General features: G+C 35.5%; 1 protein-coding gene across 1 annotated transcript in view; it reads right to left on the reverse strand.

The window, feature by feature from the left end:
- Positions 1-19,229, reverse strand: part of SMC6 (Structural maintenance of chromosomes 6) — a 594,918-nt gene that overhangs the window by 343,364 nt on the left and 232,325 nt on the right. The window contains exons 13-14 of the mRNA XM_090398426.1: positions 11,123-11,307; positions 3,070-3,264 (exon numbers count right to left, since the gene is read on the reverse strand). Of these exons, the coding sequence (XP_090254552.1) occupies positions 3,070-3,264; positions 11,123-11,307 (380 nt within the window). The remainder of the gene's footprint in view (positions 1-3,069; positions 3,265-11,122; positions 11,308-19,229) is intronic.

Below are 19,229 nucleotides of genomic sequence, written 5' to 3' on the forward strand. Positions count from 1 at the left end.
AAGTACAGATTGTTGGATATTAATGTTAACTCATCTTGAAGGGTCTTGTTGTCTGTTGTGATGAGAATCGCTCTCTTCTTTAACATGTATACAATGCTGAGTTTATCTGAAATGTGGTGAGAGGAGCTGAAATGTAGGTAGCGTCCTGTATTGGTTGGTTTTCTGTACACCGATAGATTTATACTGCCATCAATTTGTTTTTTGATTAAGAGATCTAAAAACAGTAGTTGTTTTTCTCTTTCAAGTTCCAGAGTAAATTTAATAGAATGATGGAAGGAGTTGATCTTTTTGAGAAAATCATATAGGTCATCTTTGTTGTTGTTCCACACGATGAAGATATCATCCACATATCTGAACCAAATTTTAGGTTCGGGAATAATTTGGGATAGGATTTTATTTTCTAAGTCTTTCATAAAGAGGTCAGCACATGAAGGTGATTGTGGGCTCCCCATCGCCAAGCCTGTTAATTGTTGGTAGATCTTATTTTCCACGAAAAGTAGTTAGAATTTAGGCAGTGAGCAAACAACGAGGTGACATCTTGTGGGAACAAGGTACTTAAGATGTCAACTCCTTCCATCGTTCTATTAAATTTACTCTGGAACTTGAAAGAGAAAAACAACTACTGTTTTTAGACATCTTAATCAAAAAACAAATTGATGGCAGTATAAATCTATCGGTGTACAGAAAACCGACCAATGCAGGTCGCTACCTACATTTCAGCTCCTCTCACTACATCTCACATAAACTCAGCATTATACAGATGTTAAAGAAGAGAGTGATTCACATCAGAACAGACAAAGAGCCCCTTCAAGATGAGTTAACATTTATTTCCAACAATCTGTATTTGAAAGGCTATCCAAGAAGAAGACTAGTCAATAAAGTCCTTTTCTCAGAACCACCACAAAAAGAACAAGAAGATATTCAATATATAAAAACGATTACAATTCTGTTTGTAAGTGGCATCTCCTACAAGCTCGCCAGCCTCCTCAAACAACACAAAATAAGAGTAACATTTAAACCAATAGAAATATTCATAAACTACTAAGATCTCCAAAAGACAACCACCCTTTCTATAGATATGCTGGAGTTTATAATATTCCATGCTCGTGTGGCTCTAGTTACATCGGACAGACTTCGAGAAGCCTTGAAATCAGGCAAAAAGAGCACATTGGCTATGTCAAAAACAACAGACAGGACATTTCTGGCCTATCAACTCATTTCTCCACAACTAACCATGTCATCGAGTGGGACAAATATTGTTCCCCTTACTTAGAGGAAGATTACCATCCAAGAATTTTCAAAGAAGAAGCCACAGCCGCCCATTCTACTGTCAACCTTAACAGAAATCAAGGCCTAATACTCCCAGAAATATGGAAAACCCTAATCAAATCTTTAAAAACAAAAGAAATGAACTTTAATACAAACTACAGAAAGTTCCTCAGCAACAGCTAGCTAATCTTGTACACACGATACGTGTTTCATGCACGTTCAATACTATTTTATTTGTAATTATTCTGGTCAGTTTTTTACAGTTATTCTTGTCAGTTTTATAGTTACACATAATTGTGAGATTGTTTCAACCTATATGTAAGTGCCCTGAAGACGCCAACAGTTAAAATTTGGCGAAACTAGTTGGTTCAGTTAATAAAATTGATCAACACTTGATCTGTAAACCAAAAATATTATTACTAGTTCTAAATTTAATTTGCAAGATGTTATTTCATTCAAAAACATAGTTGCACTGTACTAAATGATAAGTATGCTCAATTTATGGTTATTTTCTGTTAGACTCTGGAATGGTGATGTTATGTAGAATGTGGTCGCCTGTTTCAGATCTAACATGCTGTATCGTGTACATTTTTACAAGTTTTGTATGAAAAAAAAAAAATTAATATTTATAAAATTACTCAATTCTCTTTGTATGAAATGACTTTGTTATGAAACTTTGTGTTATTCAATTTGTTATCACGAGTTATGACATCATCATATCTCGTGGTTAATGTGACTCCAAAATGGGAATCTTGAGAGAGACACGTGCACTAAGTGCAAGAACTGAGATAAAAGTTCTAATTTCGAGAAGGAAAGTGACTTTTTCTTCCCTGGGATCGTCGCTATGTAAGGTCTACTGTCAGCCATTGGAAGGTCTTTTTCTTCCCTGGGTTCGTCATCATGTAAGGTCTGATACTAGTCGTCGGAGCATCTCATACAAGGAGGTCCACACATGTCGTCACTGAGAGCTTGGTAGTAAGGAGAAATATTCATCAACAAGAGGGAATTTCATCATAAAAAAGGGATTCACCTTCAGCTGAGGTCGTACTGTTGCCTGAGAAAGAACTCTGAGGATAAAGATAAATCAGCAACCAAGACAAAGAAATTGATGGGAAGGATGAAACAGATAAACAACAAGAAGAAAAAGAACATTATTGTTCAGACAAAGAAACAAATAAGGACTGTTTTGCAAGAATAAATTCTGTGGACATTAGCTTGTTGTAAGTACCTAGGAGAATGTATAACTGCTCTTGGAAAATTCAAGTCATATATTCTTGTTCCTTATTCAGTAATATTTAATGTCATAGTGTTCAATAAGTGCCTAAGACAGGAGTCAGCAGACTGTTATGCATAGTGAACCTTAATCAATATTAACTGAGCTCATGCTTGTCATGTCTAAGTGTATTAGAATAGAAATAAATGACTTATAAATCATATCAGTCAGTAGATGGGATATAATAAAGAACTCTGAGGAATTTCGGAAACTTAAGTTCGAGATAGATTCTCATGGAAGTGTCTATGACTGCTTGTTTTTTGTGCCTATGTTTAGAGTTTGTAAAATACTTTTTGAGCTTCATTGAATTTTTTTTTTTTTTAATTGAATGATCAAATCATTAAGTGAATAATTATGCTGGCAGAAGGAACGAATATAATTTTGTGATGCCGAATAGGTCTGTATTTTATATATTACAATACTGTTGAAGCTGTTTTATAATCACAGTGACTATTATAATTCAGAGTCAAATATGCAGATCATATTAAAATGCAGATAATAATTATATTTCAATATTTCTCAATAACTGATATTACTTACCTTGTCAGTGAATTTGCTAACTATTACACTTGGTTTGCGTCGTCCTATTATAACAGAGCTCATTACATTATACAATAGAGATGCATCTTGATGGTTATCACACCAAAATGAAAAGAGGAGAGACTTAATACAACTTTCGATAGCAAGAGCCCATTTTGAATCTTTCAATAGTATGTAGGCTCCTGTATAAATTAAAGAAATGACACGTATCTTACATCAAGAAAACTAACATGTCTAATAGGCATACTTTAATCTAAAAAAAGTAATGAAATACCAAAATTTTCTCAAGATTATTATTAAGTGACACCTCCAGGGAGTCCAAAGATTCATCGAGGGAGGGCATCTACTCTTATCTTATTGCATTTGATTCCGGTAATCCAGAGAATAATTACATTTTATTTTCATTCACAGTAATCAGTTATTTGGCAAATTTTGTAATCCTAATATTCAGTGTCAATAACAGAACTAATTCCCTTTGAGACCAACAGTAAATCTGTCAAATTAGTATTTGTGGATAGATTGTATTTCTGAAGAGATCTGTACAAATGACACTGTATTTTCAAATGCTGAATACTTCACAGTAGAGATCAAGTAATATAATATGAAGTAATTCATGTTGAAGGTGCAATAATTCATGTTATCTGTCTTTTGCATAACTATTATAATTATGATGATTACCACACGTAGAAACTTTGAAGTCATAGCTATGAATATTTCCAAGTTATCATAGTTCAGAAATGAATGCAAGCATTTAATGCTACATCATGGATTTTTATTCTTTTTGTTAACATATGCCTAGAAGAACTAGTAAAAAAGTCAATCCCCAGAAAATATAATCATATCTACAAATGGACAAAAAGTGCATATACAAAATATGCAGATGATGTAGTATTATTTAGAGATTACAAGGCAAAACGTAAGTGACCACTTGGTAGTGCCACACCACGGCAACTCGTTGCAAAGGTGGAGCAAGCTCCCTCACTGTTCTTGATGCCGTGGTGTGGCACTACCAAGTGGTCACTTACGCTTGGATACGCTGACAGTTCGTCGGCATGAAACGTTACAGATCGTAGTTTTCGATCGTAGTTTCGCTTACTGGCTGAAAAACAATAAGGGATTTTTATCCCCTTAACTTATAACAACCTCGCCAGAAAAAAATAGCCGTTGGGCTTTTCATCTTAGTTATACTATGTTATAATATAATATAGTGACACACCTTTCGGGCAATCGTATAGCAAAAGTATGTAAGTTTTCTTCACTTAAACTCTGATATTCTAGGTCTAGCTACTCACTGATGAGACCTCAAAAAAGGTTGAAACCGGTCTGGGTAGTGACCTCTCCTCATAATGTAAAACAGTACTACATCTCTTAAGAGCTGTAGTACTGTTTTACATTATGAGAAAATATCAAGAACAGTGAGGGATCTTGCTCCACCTTTGCAACGAGTTGCTGTGGTGTGGCACTACCAAGTGGTCACTTACGCTTGGATACGCTGACAGTTCATCGGCATGAAACGTTACAGATCGTAGTTTTCGATCTTAGTTTCGCTTACTGGCTGAAAAACAATAAGGGATTTTTATCCCCTTAACTTATTCTTTTCATTCTCTTACAAATGTTGGGCAATCCTTTTAAAATTCGTAAAAAACAAAAATTAACATTGAAACAGCCATCAGAAATGCGATGGGAAGGTAAAATTAATGCAATCCGCCCTCTACGATATCAGTTAGGAGAAATTTACGATGCACTTTTTGAAATTTTAAATAATGAAAATTTTAATAAAGAAACTCAGTATGAAGCACAAACATTATGTGCTAAAATAAAGGACTACAAATTTATTTGCTCACTTATAATTGGCATGATTTACTTAACAGAATAAACCCTGTGAGTAAAATGATTCAAGACAAAAATATGAACATTACGCTTGTTTTAGAATCTATCGAAAACTTAAAAATATTCTTATAAGAGTATCGATCAGATACACATTTTAAAGAAGTTCTACAAACAGCAAAAGAACTAAGTGAAGAGGTAGATGGACAACAAGAATTTAAAACCGGTACGGAAGTTCGACGACAAAAGAAGACACGACAATTTGTCTATGAGAATCATGACAAAATGCCACAATCGTCAGAAAATAAATTTAGAGTGAATGTGTTTTATACACTTCTAGGCATTGTAATGTGTTTGTTAATAGAACGTTCTGATCAACTAAACACATATTATGATAATTTCAATTTATTGTATAGATAACTACAACTTAAAATGAATGGGCGAAGAAAGATTAGCAAAACAAGTGTTCTCTGCCAGGTTGGCAGCAAAATGACCCAGAGGAAGACCAAGATATAGGTGGATTGATACGGTACAAAGTGCCTTAGACGATAGAAATATAAGATCTGATAATGTTGGAGTCTTGACAAATAACAGACTGATTTGGAGGAAAATTGTAGATAGGAAGTTAGTAATGATGTGATTTTTTTCATGTGTAGTACTATCATATCTTGTACACCCCCCTTGACGGTACGTGGCAGGAATTTGATGATGATGATGAGATTACTACAAATTAATAACGAAGATTTACAAAAAAATTGTGACGATTTAGAAATTCTCTTGAAGGACGGCGAAAATAAAGACATAAATGCAATAGAACTATATGACGAATTATGTGCTTTTCAGGATATTTTACGGAAGGATAATTTAAATATTCAAAACGCTTTCTATATTCTTAATTTTATTGTGTCCAATAATTTATCTTTCCCTAACTTTTCAATTGCTTTAAGAATACTATTCACCTTACCTGTTAGTGTAGCGAGTGGTGAACGTTCCTTTACTAACTTAAAAAAACTACTTAAGAACAAATATGTCACAAAAAAGACTTGTTAGTTTGGCGCTAATAGCTATTGAAAATGATATATGTGCAGAATTAGATGTTAAGACCATTATTTCTAATTTTGTGAATATGAAATCAAAAACCCTAAAATTTTAATAAAAAAATTTCAAGTATATTTATGTAATTTAATTTATTTTAATATGTTCTAATTATTTCTGAATTCTTTTTTTATTTTCTCATCTATCTTGAATTTCTTTTATTTTCCTAGAAGATAGTTCCACTTATAAAAATTATTAAAAAACTTTTACAAGTTACTAAGAATTTAGTTGTTGTTGTTTTCTTGTCCTTTGAAGAGTCCCAGATGCCTCCGTGTGCTCCCCACACTGCCCTGGCCATGTCTATGATTCTGCTTGTATAGAGCCGTTGTTCAGGATTACGATCCATTTCTTTCAAGGCCGCTGCAATTGCTGGACAGGCAAAGATGTGAGTGTGTGTCAGTTCAGTATTGGGGCAGTTGACTCTTCATTAAAAACTCGATGGCATTGTGACGTGAGTCACCTTGAAATCAGACCAGAAGAAATTTGGTAAAGAGCTTCAAGGGTCCGGGGGGGGGGGGTCAACCCCCCCCCCCCCAATAAAAATTTAGTAACTTGTAAAACGCAAGAATTTTTTCAACTTTAGTTCAAATAAATTTTAACTTTAATTAAAATTCATTTTAATTTTGTTAGCGATTTAAATTTGTCAGGTCGGTGAGAAGGCTATAATCCCTGTAGCATTATATTCAACAATTAAAGTGAAGTGGCTTTATCAAAATTTGCTTTAAATTTTGAGAATTTTTTAAATATTCAGGTTTTTAACAATTATCCTGCCTAGTCAACGCCCCTTTGTTCTTTACATTTAGCGAACCAACGTGAGGTTGTTCTGTCAAAATTTATTTAAGAAATTTCAAATAATTTAAATTTTTATTATCATAAAAGAATCACACACGCCCGGATTGTTACAGGGGGTGCTTAGATAGAAATTGCATGCAGGCGGCAAAGACCCTAGCGCCGGCTCTGTTTACACCCATCAAACCCAGGATCCAATGATAATCACAATCTTCCTACCCTCAATATTTCCATTCATCTCTACTTTTTTGTAGATAAGAGAATTTCAAAAATCATGTAATTATTATTAGTCTTGTTGTCATTCATTAGATCAGTTGTGTTGTTGGTGTGCCATAATTATTGTTAGATATTTTCACTCTTTTGTGAAACAAAACATACTGGAAAAGACAGGTAATTTTGTTTATATCCAACATACTGAGTAAGTACTATAAATAATTATCCCCCCCCCACCCCCCCCCCCCCCCACCCCCCCCCCCCCCCACCCCCCCCCCCCCCCACCCCCCCCCCCCCCCACCCCCCCCCCCCCCCACCCCCCCCCCCCCCCACCCCCCCCCCCCCCCACCCCCCCCCCCCCCCACCCCCCCCCCCCCCCACCCCCCCCCCCCCCCACCCCCCCCCCCCCCCACCCCCCCCCCCCCCCACCCCCCCCCCCCCCCACCCCCCCCCCCCCCCACCCCCCCCCCCCCCCACCCCCCCCCCCCCCCACCCCCCCCCCCCCCCACCCCCCCCCCCCCCCACCCCCCCCCCCCCCCACCCCCCCCCCCCCCCACCCCCCCCCCCCCCCACCCCCCCCCCCCCCCACCCCCCCCCCCCCCCACCCCCCCCCCCCCCCACCCCCCCCCCCCCCCACCCCCCCCCCCCCCCACCCCCCCCCCCCCCCACCCCCCCCCCCCCCCACCCCCCCCCCCCCCCACCCCCCCCCCCCCCCACCCCCCCCCAGCACTGGATACATTTTTAGTGAATTTAAATAGCCAACACCCTAAGATCCACTTCACAATGGAACAGGAAGCTAATGACTGTCTGCCCTTCCTGGATACACTAATCACACAGCTTCCAGATGGTTCCTTATCTTTTTCTGTTTATAGAAAACCCATACATACAGGGAAATATATGAACAAACAGTCACATCATCACCCAGCTCAACAGTATGGTATCCTAAAAATGCTAACTCACAGAGCTAGTAGAGCTATTTGTTCCAATAACAATCTCCTTACTGCTGAACTCACTCACTTACGTTATACCTTCTTAGCCAATGGCTATAATCTCCATAGGATAGAAAAAGTATTTAATGTTCCCTAGAAATCCATTCCATTGCCTACCACACAAGACCACAGCAAAAACTGTTATCATCCCATACATTCAAGGCACATCTGAAAAGATATCAAGAGTGCTCAATAAATATCAGCCACACACTGTATCATCCATTCATCAAAGGACAAAATCTCTTCTTTATCACATCCAAGAGTTTATAAAGTACCCTGTGCTTATGACTGGGCTTACTATGGACAGACAGGAAGAACTGTTGACATCTGTCTTGGTGAACATAAAAAATACATCCAGCACTATCATTATGGCAAGTTGGGTCTAGCAGACCATGCCTTGGATACCACTTCATACATGATCAACTGGAAGAAAACAAATGTGTTACACAGTAGTCACATTTTACCCATGTGACTATTGTGTAACACATGAGATTATTTTTGGAATCAACAGAAGCTTGATACTCCAAACCTCGACAAGTATGTCTGTATAAATTTACCAAAAATCTGGGAGACAGTCATTTTAAGATCAATTTAATATTTGTTTTTTCTCTTGTTTACAGATAGCACCTAATTAGTACTTTAGTTCCTTGTGTTGTCCGTTACAACTTTTTTAAACTGGTCCAGCTGTTATACCAAATTGTTATTGTTTCACGTACTGTGACAACCTGTTTTTGTGCTCTAAAGATGCTGGATATAATACCAGCGAAATATCAGCAAATAAGTTAATAAATATTATTTTCTTATCATTATGCACTTTTTTTATATAAACATTCATGTTTATATATGGCTCTATGTAGCAACTTATCCTTTTGCCTTTGTGTGATCTTGTGATTAGTGTTTTCGATTCCATGTTGTGCAAGGCCAGATTTATGAGGTTTGAAAAGACGGGTGTGGTCTTGATGTTTAGAGATGTTTATTTATAGATCTTCCTGTTTGTCCATAGTAAAACAATTTACATGAACACTGCAATTGGTATATGCCAGGTAGCATCATTGGTGAGAGTCTGTCTTTTGGAGAAGGTAGCAAGTTGCGAATTTAGCTGATGGGTTTATAGGTAGAAATGAGTTGATATTTTTTCATAATTTCTGCCACACATTCAGAGATACTTTAATATATGGTATAGGAGTCCTGTTGGCTTTTTCTTCTTCTTGGCTGGACTGATTTGTAGGAGAGTGGTTAATCATTTTTTGGGTTGTTATTGGATTATATCCATTTAGTAAGGCTGTTTCTTTGGTAATTTCCAATTCTTGTTTTAGAGATTCTTCAGAAGAAAAAAATCTTGTGTGCTCTGGATACTAAAGATTTTATGATGTAATATTTTTGAGATGGAAGTTCACATTAGAAAAAGAATCATTAAAAAGTATTTACTTTTTTTGATGTACACATCCAGCATAAATGAGATGGATCCATTTCTGTCTACTGAAAACCAACTTTTTCAGGTCATTATATCCATAATTCATTAGCTCACCATCCATCTCAAAATTATGGCATCATTAATCTAATAAATGGGATATTAGCTTGTATAATATAAGAATGCACAAAGAAACTAGCATTGCCTCTGACCAGGCTGTTGAACTTAAGTGTCAACTTTGCTAACATCCCAAGGGAGAAATCTTTCTGTTGCACAAAAGCTTCAAGTCTGCAGAAGCAAATTATAAACCAATAAGTATCTTGGGCATGGGTGGGAAAAGTATTGAAAAACTTGGTCAAAGACAGAATTCAGGAATAAGAATAATAAGGAGTAACTAACCTATTCCGTAGGATTTCAGTTCAGAATACCTACACTTTAAAATGTGTAGGTCTATGAGTGAGCATAAATTAGGATAGGGTGAGGACAGCATGACTTTGTGAAGGATCCTTAATAATTCAATGACTTTTTATAATACAGTGACAGATAAGTTGAATAAATGGAATGGTTATACAATGATTGTGCTGGATTTTGCAACAGCATTGGCAGAATACCACATGGATATAATGGACCTCTGTTACACAAATTAGAAGAAATGGGGGTAGATACAAGATTGGCTGATAAACAGATACCAAAAAGTGATATATGGAGGAGCAGAAAGCACACTAGTGGTGTGCTGCCAGGCTCTGTCTCAGATCACTCTTGTTTAATTTGTACATAAATGATATAGGAAATAATCTGAATGGAATTGTTCAGTTGTTTAGCATAATAGTTAATCAAGGCAATTCAGAAACATGGACAAAACTTAATGGGTAATGTGAGTGTACCTCAAGAAATTGGAGGTGTTTGTTGATTGAGAGATGAAGTATGATTACTTGTTTATTGAAGAACACACTAATAAGCATAGATAAAGAAGTTATCATAAGGCCCTGATACAATCACATCTGGATTACTGTGCTCATGCCTGGTCACTTGGATTTCTTGGGGATGAGTGGATCAAGAAGCAAGTGACAAAGATGGTAAGCGGTCTGTGGAATGTTCCTCTGATGACAGATCGAAGGTTTTGTAGGTTAGGTTGCAAAAGTTAGCAAATAAGAATGGATTTGATAGACACATTTAAGTTACTAAAAGGGTTTTTATAGTATTGATGCTGAGGAAATTGAGCACTTGGCTTGGGAATGGGGGGCATCTATGGAAATTGAGAAAGAGTATGGTTAGCAAGGGTGCAAGGACTAGATTTTTTGCTTGAAGAGTGGATGAGTTGCCAGAGTGCTTCATGTTGATGTGTTCAAGGAGAAACATGATAGATATAATATATGGATAGTTTGGGTCTTCCATTATGAGTCTTTAGATTTGACTCAAGAGGTACTAATATGATAAGTACAATAATGAATGTTTAATACAGCATTCTATTTTTTTTTTTTTTAATCACCAAACATATTAGAAATTGGACCTATGTTGATATAGCCTTTTTCACTTTAAAGCAACCAAAGAGTCAACACATGCTGTTTGGTAAATTTCTCCTGAGGCACTATGCACATTTTTTGTGAAAACAAGATAGAAAATTAAAAAATTAATAAATTATTCATAAACATGCTCTTAGCATGGCTATGGTGTTTTAAGATTGTATTTTTATAAGTAAAACTTTCATATGCTCACCTAGTGGTCCTAATGGTTTGAAACGGAACCTCTTCTGTTGGTGTAACCGTTCAATTGCATCTATTAAATCGGGCATGTAAGATGCAAATAGCTGTAATGAATTTGAATTTGACTGGCTTGCTCTCAAATTAGACAACTGCTGCTTCAGCAATTCCTCATTTCTAGAGAGCTCCTTCTCTTCTTCCCTATAACATATATATATATATATATATATGTGTGTGTGTGTGTGTTTTTTTTTAAGATGAAACTTTTCAAAATAACTATAAAATCTCACTTATGTAGCAATAGGAAATGGGTAATTATTATTTTTTTAAATTTATTTTTGACTGTAATCAAATAATGATTGCAAATATGAAAATTTTTCTTTTTTAGAATCTTACAAAAAAAAGCCTGTGTGTGTGTTTAAATGTGATAATTTTTCTATACATAACAGCAAACCAATGGCTTTCTTGAGGAAACTAGTGTGGATGAAATGATCATGTAAGACAGGGGTCAGCAACTGGCGGCTCGCATGCGGCCCATAAAAGATTAACCATACTTACATGGCATGTGGCCCATATGCTGAATTATTTAAATAATACATTTTATAATATGAATAATAAATTAAAAATAATTTTATACCCATACACTTTGAGATATCGGCATGCAAATTGGCACGAGTCAACCATGTGAGTCATCATGTGTGGGGATAACCAGGCGACTTCATTTGATGAAAACTGAGATTTTGGCACACTTTTTTCAGTCGTGTTCCCTGGTCCGTATTTTAATATAATTCAATAACATCAACTATTATTTTCAGAGGATATATATTTCTTAAAAATAATTTAAAAAATGGGTTCAAGAAAACATAAAATTGCAGAGGAAGATTTAATGATGAATGGAACAGCAAGCACTTCTTTATTGAAAATAAATTGAAAAATTTATTTGTCATAAAACTGTTGCTGTTATAAAAGAATATAATATCAGACATCATTACGAAAATATCGTACTTTATCTCGTAATCTCAAACTTGAAACATTTCGGTGTTTTTTTAAGATTGATATAATAAAATTGTTAACTTAATTATTTTTTTCACTCACCATTTTCTCTTAATTAAACGCTTGTGGTCCAATTATTAAAAATAAAAGTTGAATGTGGCTAGCGAGTCTGAAAAGGTTGCCAACCCATGATGTAAGAGATCAAGTTTTTGCTTTTGTCATCATTCCTCAAAATTCATAATTATCTGTTTTTTATCATAATAGTTAATTTTTGGATGGGATAATGAAAAAACACGTTGTCGTTATTACATGCTATCCAATCCCTTTTGACTCTTGGTAATCCCATGAACAAAGGCTCTCCAGCCCACTCAGTCTCCTGTCCTTTCTTTCAGTAATTGTAAGTTCAAGTTGGTAAGTTCTTTTATGTTGTCCATCCAACTCTTTTGTGGTCTTCCTCTTCTTCTCATTCTCTCCATCCTCCTAATATGTCCCAAGTACATCAACTCCTGTTTAGCAATCACTGCCACCAAGGAGCATTCTGTTTTTATATTCTCTAAAACCATCTCATTGGTCATTCTTGTAGTCCATGGGATTCTTAATAGTCTCCTCCACACCCATAATTCAAATGAATCAATTTGCTTTCTGTCTTTCTAATAATCCAGCTTTCACATCCATACACCAATACTGGAAATATCATTCTTTGACAATATTAACTTTCGTGGCCTTACTCACACCTCTACTTTCATAATTTATGTCAGGTTTAACATTGCTTTTCCCCACCATGACTATCCTTTTAATTTCATCTTCCCATTTACCATCATTTCTGATTCTGTACCCCAGTAAATCATAACTTTTAATGATTTCTATTTTGTCTTCTTCTATTATAAATTCATTTAAACTGCCAGAAGCCATCACTTTTATTTTGCTGATGTTTAATTAAGCCCAGCTTTGTTATTTTCCATCTTAACCAATAGAATCAACTGCTCCAGATATTCCTTAGTTTCTGCTATGAGGGTTTTATCATCTGCATATCTTAAATTATTTATTTTTCTGCCACCAATTTTAATACCAGCTGGATCTTTGTTTAAATCAGCCATTCTCATAATATATTCACTATAAATATTAAAAAGGCCAGGGCGAACAGCGAAAAGTCAGCTACTGGAACAAATCTGAAAACAAACCCCAACTCAACATCACCAGAGTTAAAGATCGGTACTATCAACGTAAGAAGCCTGAATGGCAAAGAAATGGAGCTAGCTGAGGAATTAGATAAGTACCAGATCGACATAATAGGGGTGACTGAAACAAAAAAGACCAAAACTGGTGAGATCTTTCTGAGCAATAAATACAAAATGTTATATTCAGGCAATGACAATCAAGGAAAAGGAGTAGCCATAGTATTCAACACAAAACACGAGGCTAATCTTCTTGAATGGCAGTCAGTCTCAAGTAGAGTAATGTGGGCAAATATGAGAATGGGGAACTGGACAATGAGACTTATTTGTGCCTATGGTCCCACAGAAGGTTCTACTAAGGTAGAAGTGGAGGAATTTTTTGAGGCTTTAGAAAAAGCAACTGACAATGAAAAAGGAAAAGTTGGTCCTTGTTGGGGATCTAAATAGCACAGTAGGAAATGACTGTGAGACATACAAAAATATTTTGGGAAAATTTGGAGAAAAGAGCAAAGCTAATAATAATGGCAAGTATCTGTTGGATTTCTGCTCAAGACATGGACTGGTTATTACTAACACCATGTTCCAACATAAAAATGTGCACAAATTCACATGGAGAGAAGAGGCTAGGAATAGGAAAAGTCTCATTGACTATGTTATTGTTGATAGTGATGTTTTCTCCCTGGTGCAGGACACCAGAGTGTACAGAGGATTTGAAATTGGAAGTGATCACTATTTAGTCTTGAGCAGGATAAAATTGAATTTCATATTGAAAAGAATAACATGTAAGAAAGTTTTAAAGCGAATAAAAGTTGAGCAGCTCTCAGATGTGAACTGTAGACTAAAATACAGAAAGATTATTGAAAAGAAAATGAAAGAGTTTGAGAACAGGAATCAAACCTTGGAGATTCAGTGTCAAACTCTGAAGAAAACATTGATTGATTCTGCCAGAGAGGCATGTGGTGAGGTTGTGTGCAAGGATAAAAAAATCAGCACTCCCTGGTAGACACAGGAACTTAAAGAGGCAGTGAAGGAAAAGAAGAAAGCATATCAAAAGTTCCTGGCAAATAAGTCAGCTTTTACTCTTACAGAATACAGAGACAAATGTAAGAAAGCTAAACAGTGTGTAAAACTAGCTAAACAAAAGTCATGGGAGGACTTTGGCAGGAATGTAGAAAATAAATATCAAGAAGGTGGCAAAATTTTCTGGAGGTGGTTGAAGAAGCTTAGGAATGGAGGAAAGAGTGCTGTAAAAGGAATTAGAGATGATAAAGGTGAAATGAAAACAGGAGAAAAAGATATCCTTGAAGTATGGAGTAATTACTTTGAAAAACTGCTAAATGAAACAAGCAGTGATGACAGCACAGTGATAAAAAACACTGACCAGGCATGCAGTCAGGAATACATATACATACTTGATGTAGAAAAAGCCATGAAAGACTTGAAATGTGGAAAGGCAGCAGGAGTAGATGATATTCGACCAGAAATGCTGAAGTATGGTGGTATAAGAGTCTTACAGTGGCTGCACTGCATAGTTCAGAAAGCCTGGACAGAGGGACGAATTCCCGATGATTGGAGTAGAGCTCTCATAGTACCCATATATAAAAAGGGAAATAAAACTGAATGTGAGAATTACAGAGGTATTTCCCTACTGAGTGTTCCTGGCAAGATCTATGCAAGTATACTTGAGAAACGGTTGAGAAGAATTGTGGAAGAAAAGCTTGGTGAAGAACAAGCTGGATTCAGGCCAAATAGAGGCTGTCAGGATCAGATCTTCACTTTACAACAAATAGTCGAGAAAGCATGGGAATATAACAAAGATCTGTATTTAAGTTTTGTCGATTTGGAAAAGGCATATGACAAGGTGCCAAGAGAGAGAGAAGCTATTCAATACGCTGCAGTTATATGGTGTCAATGGGGCATTATATCAAGCAATACTTAGTCTTTATTTGAGTTGTAAGTCAGCAGTTAGAATTGAAGGAAGTACAGGAAGATGGTTTAATTTTAAATCTGGTGTGAGACAAGAATGTACATTATCCCCTCTGTTATTCATTATCTATATGGATCACATTATGTAGGAATGTGGTATTAAACCTGATATCAAAATTGGAGATGTTAATGTCAGCTCTTTGCTTTATGCGGATGATGTTATACTTCTAAATAAATCCGCTACAAGTCTTCAAGATTCTCTGACTAAATTGAATAGCTGTTGTAATAGATATGGTATGAAGGTCAGCAATAAAAAGACAAAGGCAATGAAAATAGGCAGAATCATTGAAAATGTCAACTGTGTTGTGAATGGAGAACCTGTGGAACAAGTAAAACATTTCAGCTACTTAGGCACGATTTTTACTGAAGATGGTAAATTAAATATAGAAATAGACAACAGAATCAGCAAAGCTGGTATGGTGGGAAGTCAATTGAATAAATTCATATGGAATAAGAAAGAAATTAGTCGGAACACTAAATTAGCTGTATACAAGACAGTGTTCAAACCAGTTTTAACTTATGGATCTGAGAGCTGGGTCAGAAGTAAAACACTTGACCAAAGACTAGAGACCGCAGATATGAGAGTCCTGCGAAAGATTAGAGGCATGAACAGATGGCATCAATGGCAATATCATATTAAAAATGAGGATATTAGGAAAGAACTTGACATTGTCAGCATCCAGGAATGCGTTAGCAGAGCTAATCTCAGGTGGTATGGTCACTTAAGTAGAATGGGAGAGGAACGATTAGCAAAACAAGTGTTCTCTGTCAGGTTGGCAACCAAACGTCCCAGAGGAAGACCAAGATATAGGTGGATTAATACCGTATAAAGTGCCTTAGACGATAGAAATATAAGATCTGATAATGTTGGAGTCTTGACAAATAACAGACTGATTTGGAGGAAAATTGTAGATAGGAAGTTAGTAATGATGTAAATTTTTCATGTAGTACTGTCATATCCTGTACACCCCTTGAGGGTACATGGCAGGAATTTGATGATGATGATGATGATATTAAAAAGATAGGATGATAGTATACAATCCTACCACACCCCTTTTTCCACTCAAACACTGTCTGTTTCTCCAGATTGTTTTTACTGAAGCTTCTTAGTTGTCATACAGCTATTTTATAAGAGAATTAGATGTTTTAGATATTCTCATTGATCTCATTACCAGAGTCTGTTGTGATCCATACAATCAAAAGCTTTCTTATAATCAATAAAACAGATGAATACTTCCTTCTAAAATTCTCTTGTTCTTTACATAATCCATCTGATGTTAGCTATTTGGTCTCTAGTTCCTCTACCTCTCCTAAAGCTTGCCTGTTCTTGTGACATTTTTATCTATTTACATATGGCTCCAACCTCTGTTGAATCACTCTCAGCATATCTTTACTTCCATGTGAAATTAAAGTGATGCTTCTATAATTCTCACAATCTCTGGGATTTGATCAGTGATATTTCCACTCGAATTGTTTCTCTGATAAAAGTACAAAACATTAAAGACCTTATAGGCCAACCCAAAAATTATGGATCCTTTCTAAGAATCCCAAATGGCCTTAACTTTTCAAAAATACCCAAGTATTAATAAAATCTACTTAAACCCACAAACTCATATGGGCTTAAATGACTGAAGTTATAAATCTTGCAAAGGAAATCATTATAGCAAATTGGCTCATAAGAGAAATCCAATCTAACTATTCATGTGGCATTAAGATATTTTTCTGTGCTGTATTCATCCCAAGACTAAATCATAAGAAGTGCAAAGATAGCTAATCATATTCTGCATTCCTCAGATCTCTATTGTCTTATTCTTCATAATTATTGAAAAATAAGACAAGAAACATAGACATTGGAGCAATGATAGAACTATGTAAAAATCATCATCATTATCAAATTCCTGATATGTATCCTCAAAGGATGTACAGGAACGTGGTGATAGTACTACATAAAGTATACATTATTATTAATTTTCTACCGATATTTTCCCTCTGAATGGGTCAGTTATCTGCCAGGACTCCAACAACGTCAGATATTATAGTGATATTAGCCCTGGTTGCACATTCCTGAATGATAACAATGTCAAGATCCTTCCTAATATCTTCATTATTAATATTCCAATAACTATGGTTATTGGAATATGGTTATAACTAATGAGAAAAAAAACAAGCAAACAACAACAAAAAAAAAAACAACTACATTTCTACATTTCTCACTGACTTGTATAACTCTACTTCAGTGTTTCAACAAATTTCTCTCTTACTTTACTTTCTCTAGAGGTTGCTGATTCAGAATGCAGCAGATGTTTTCACAATTTTCACAGTCACTGTCTTTTTCCTGCTAATTTTCATACCAAATTTGTTATTACAGCAGTTGCTGAATTTAGTTAAGGAAACCTGCAGACTAATGCTACATTTATTTATGACTATATCATCATCTGCATGAAGTAACTGATATCAGACATAATGAAACTTTCCTCTATCATGTAATGTATAGAGATGATGATAAGTTTGTAGATAGAGTGTACTCTTGTCTCACACCTGACATGACATGGAATCATCTTCCTATGCCTCCTACACAAATCCTTCTGCTGACTTATAACTCAGATACAGACTATATAATGCTTCATAAAATGGCCTATATCACTTGACTGTAGAATTTTGAACAAGCTTTTCTCTTAAAACCAGATCTAATAGATTTAAATAAAGATTCTTGTTATATTCCTATGATATCTCAACTATTTGTCTTAAATTTAAATGGCTTTTTTCTACCTCAAGCATTGATATATATATATATATATTACACTCGTTGAATTCCTCTTGAATAACTTCTATTGCTGTTGTGTCTTTGTTTCATTTAATGATCTTTCAAAGTTCTTCAAGAAACTTGTTTTTTCTAATAATCAATATTTATTTCAAAATAATTACTCCAGAGATCTAGAATATCTTTATCTTTAGTTTCATATCAATATCTCTGATTCCTTTTCTAGTAGTGTTTCCTCCATTTGTTATCATTTTCAATAGGCTTCAAAACATTTTGATACCTTCCAGATATTCAGTTCTATATTCTTGCCAAAGTCTTCCCATGACTAGTTTAGCTATGTTTACATATTGTTTCACTTTCGTATAGTTTTCTCTTTATTCACCTTAGAGCAAGTGTTGACTTTTAACATGCTTTCTTCTTTTCCACACTTCCCCTCTTAACTTCTTGAGTCCACTATGTAATTTAGATTTCTCTATCTTTGTAGACAATTTTATCAGGGCTTCTCTAGCTCAATCTAGCTCAGTCAATGTTTTGTTCAAAATCTGCCAAAGAGTCTTCAAGGTTTGATTCTTGTTTTCAAACTCGTTCATTTAATCTTGAATAATATTTGTATACTGAGTCTACAGTTCACCTATAAATGATACTCAACTTTGTTTCTATTTAAAACTTTTGTACACTGTTTTCTTTACACTATGAAGTTCACTTTCATTCTGCTCAAAATTAAACGGTGATGACTTCCTATTCAAATCCCTTGTGTGCTCTTACTGAAAAAGTGTGAAAATATCACTATATACAATGATATTTCCGTTGCATATAGTGATATATACAAGAAATAAGAAATTGAGATTTTTCTTATTTCTTGTGTTTTATCTCTCCATGCACATTATGTTGGAGAATGATAATAATGATTAGTCCACATTCTGAACAGAAATCGAGCAGATACTTACCATTATTATTAGATTTACTCTTTTTTTTTCTTCAAATTTCCCCCAAAACATTTCTATATGTCTCATATTTGTTTCCTGCTCTGCTGCCCTCTCTAATAGTTTAGAAAAGTTCTTTGCTTCTTTCTGAATAGAACATTCTGTGGTACCACAGGCACAAATCAGTCATATAGTTCAATTCTCCATTTGATGTTTGCCCACATCATTCTACACAATATTTTCTGGTATACAGTAAAATTATCTTCATGTTTGCTATTGACTATT

The sequence above is a fragment of the Typopeltis vanoorti genome, chromosome 9 (genome assembly GCF_054136105.1).
Source record: "Typopeltis vanoorti isolate ZY-2024b chromosome 9, IOZ_Tvanoo_1.0, whole genome shotgun sequence".
In the NCBI taxonomy this organism is placed as follows: domain Eukaryota; kingdom Metazoa; phylum Arthropoda; class Arachnida; order Uropygi; family Thelyphonidae; genus Typopeltis; species Typopeltis vanoorti.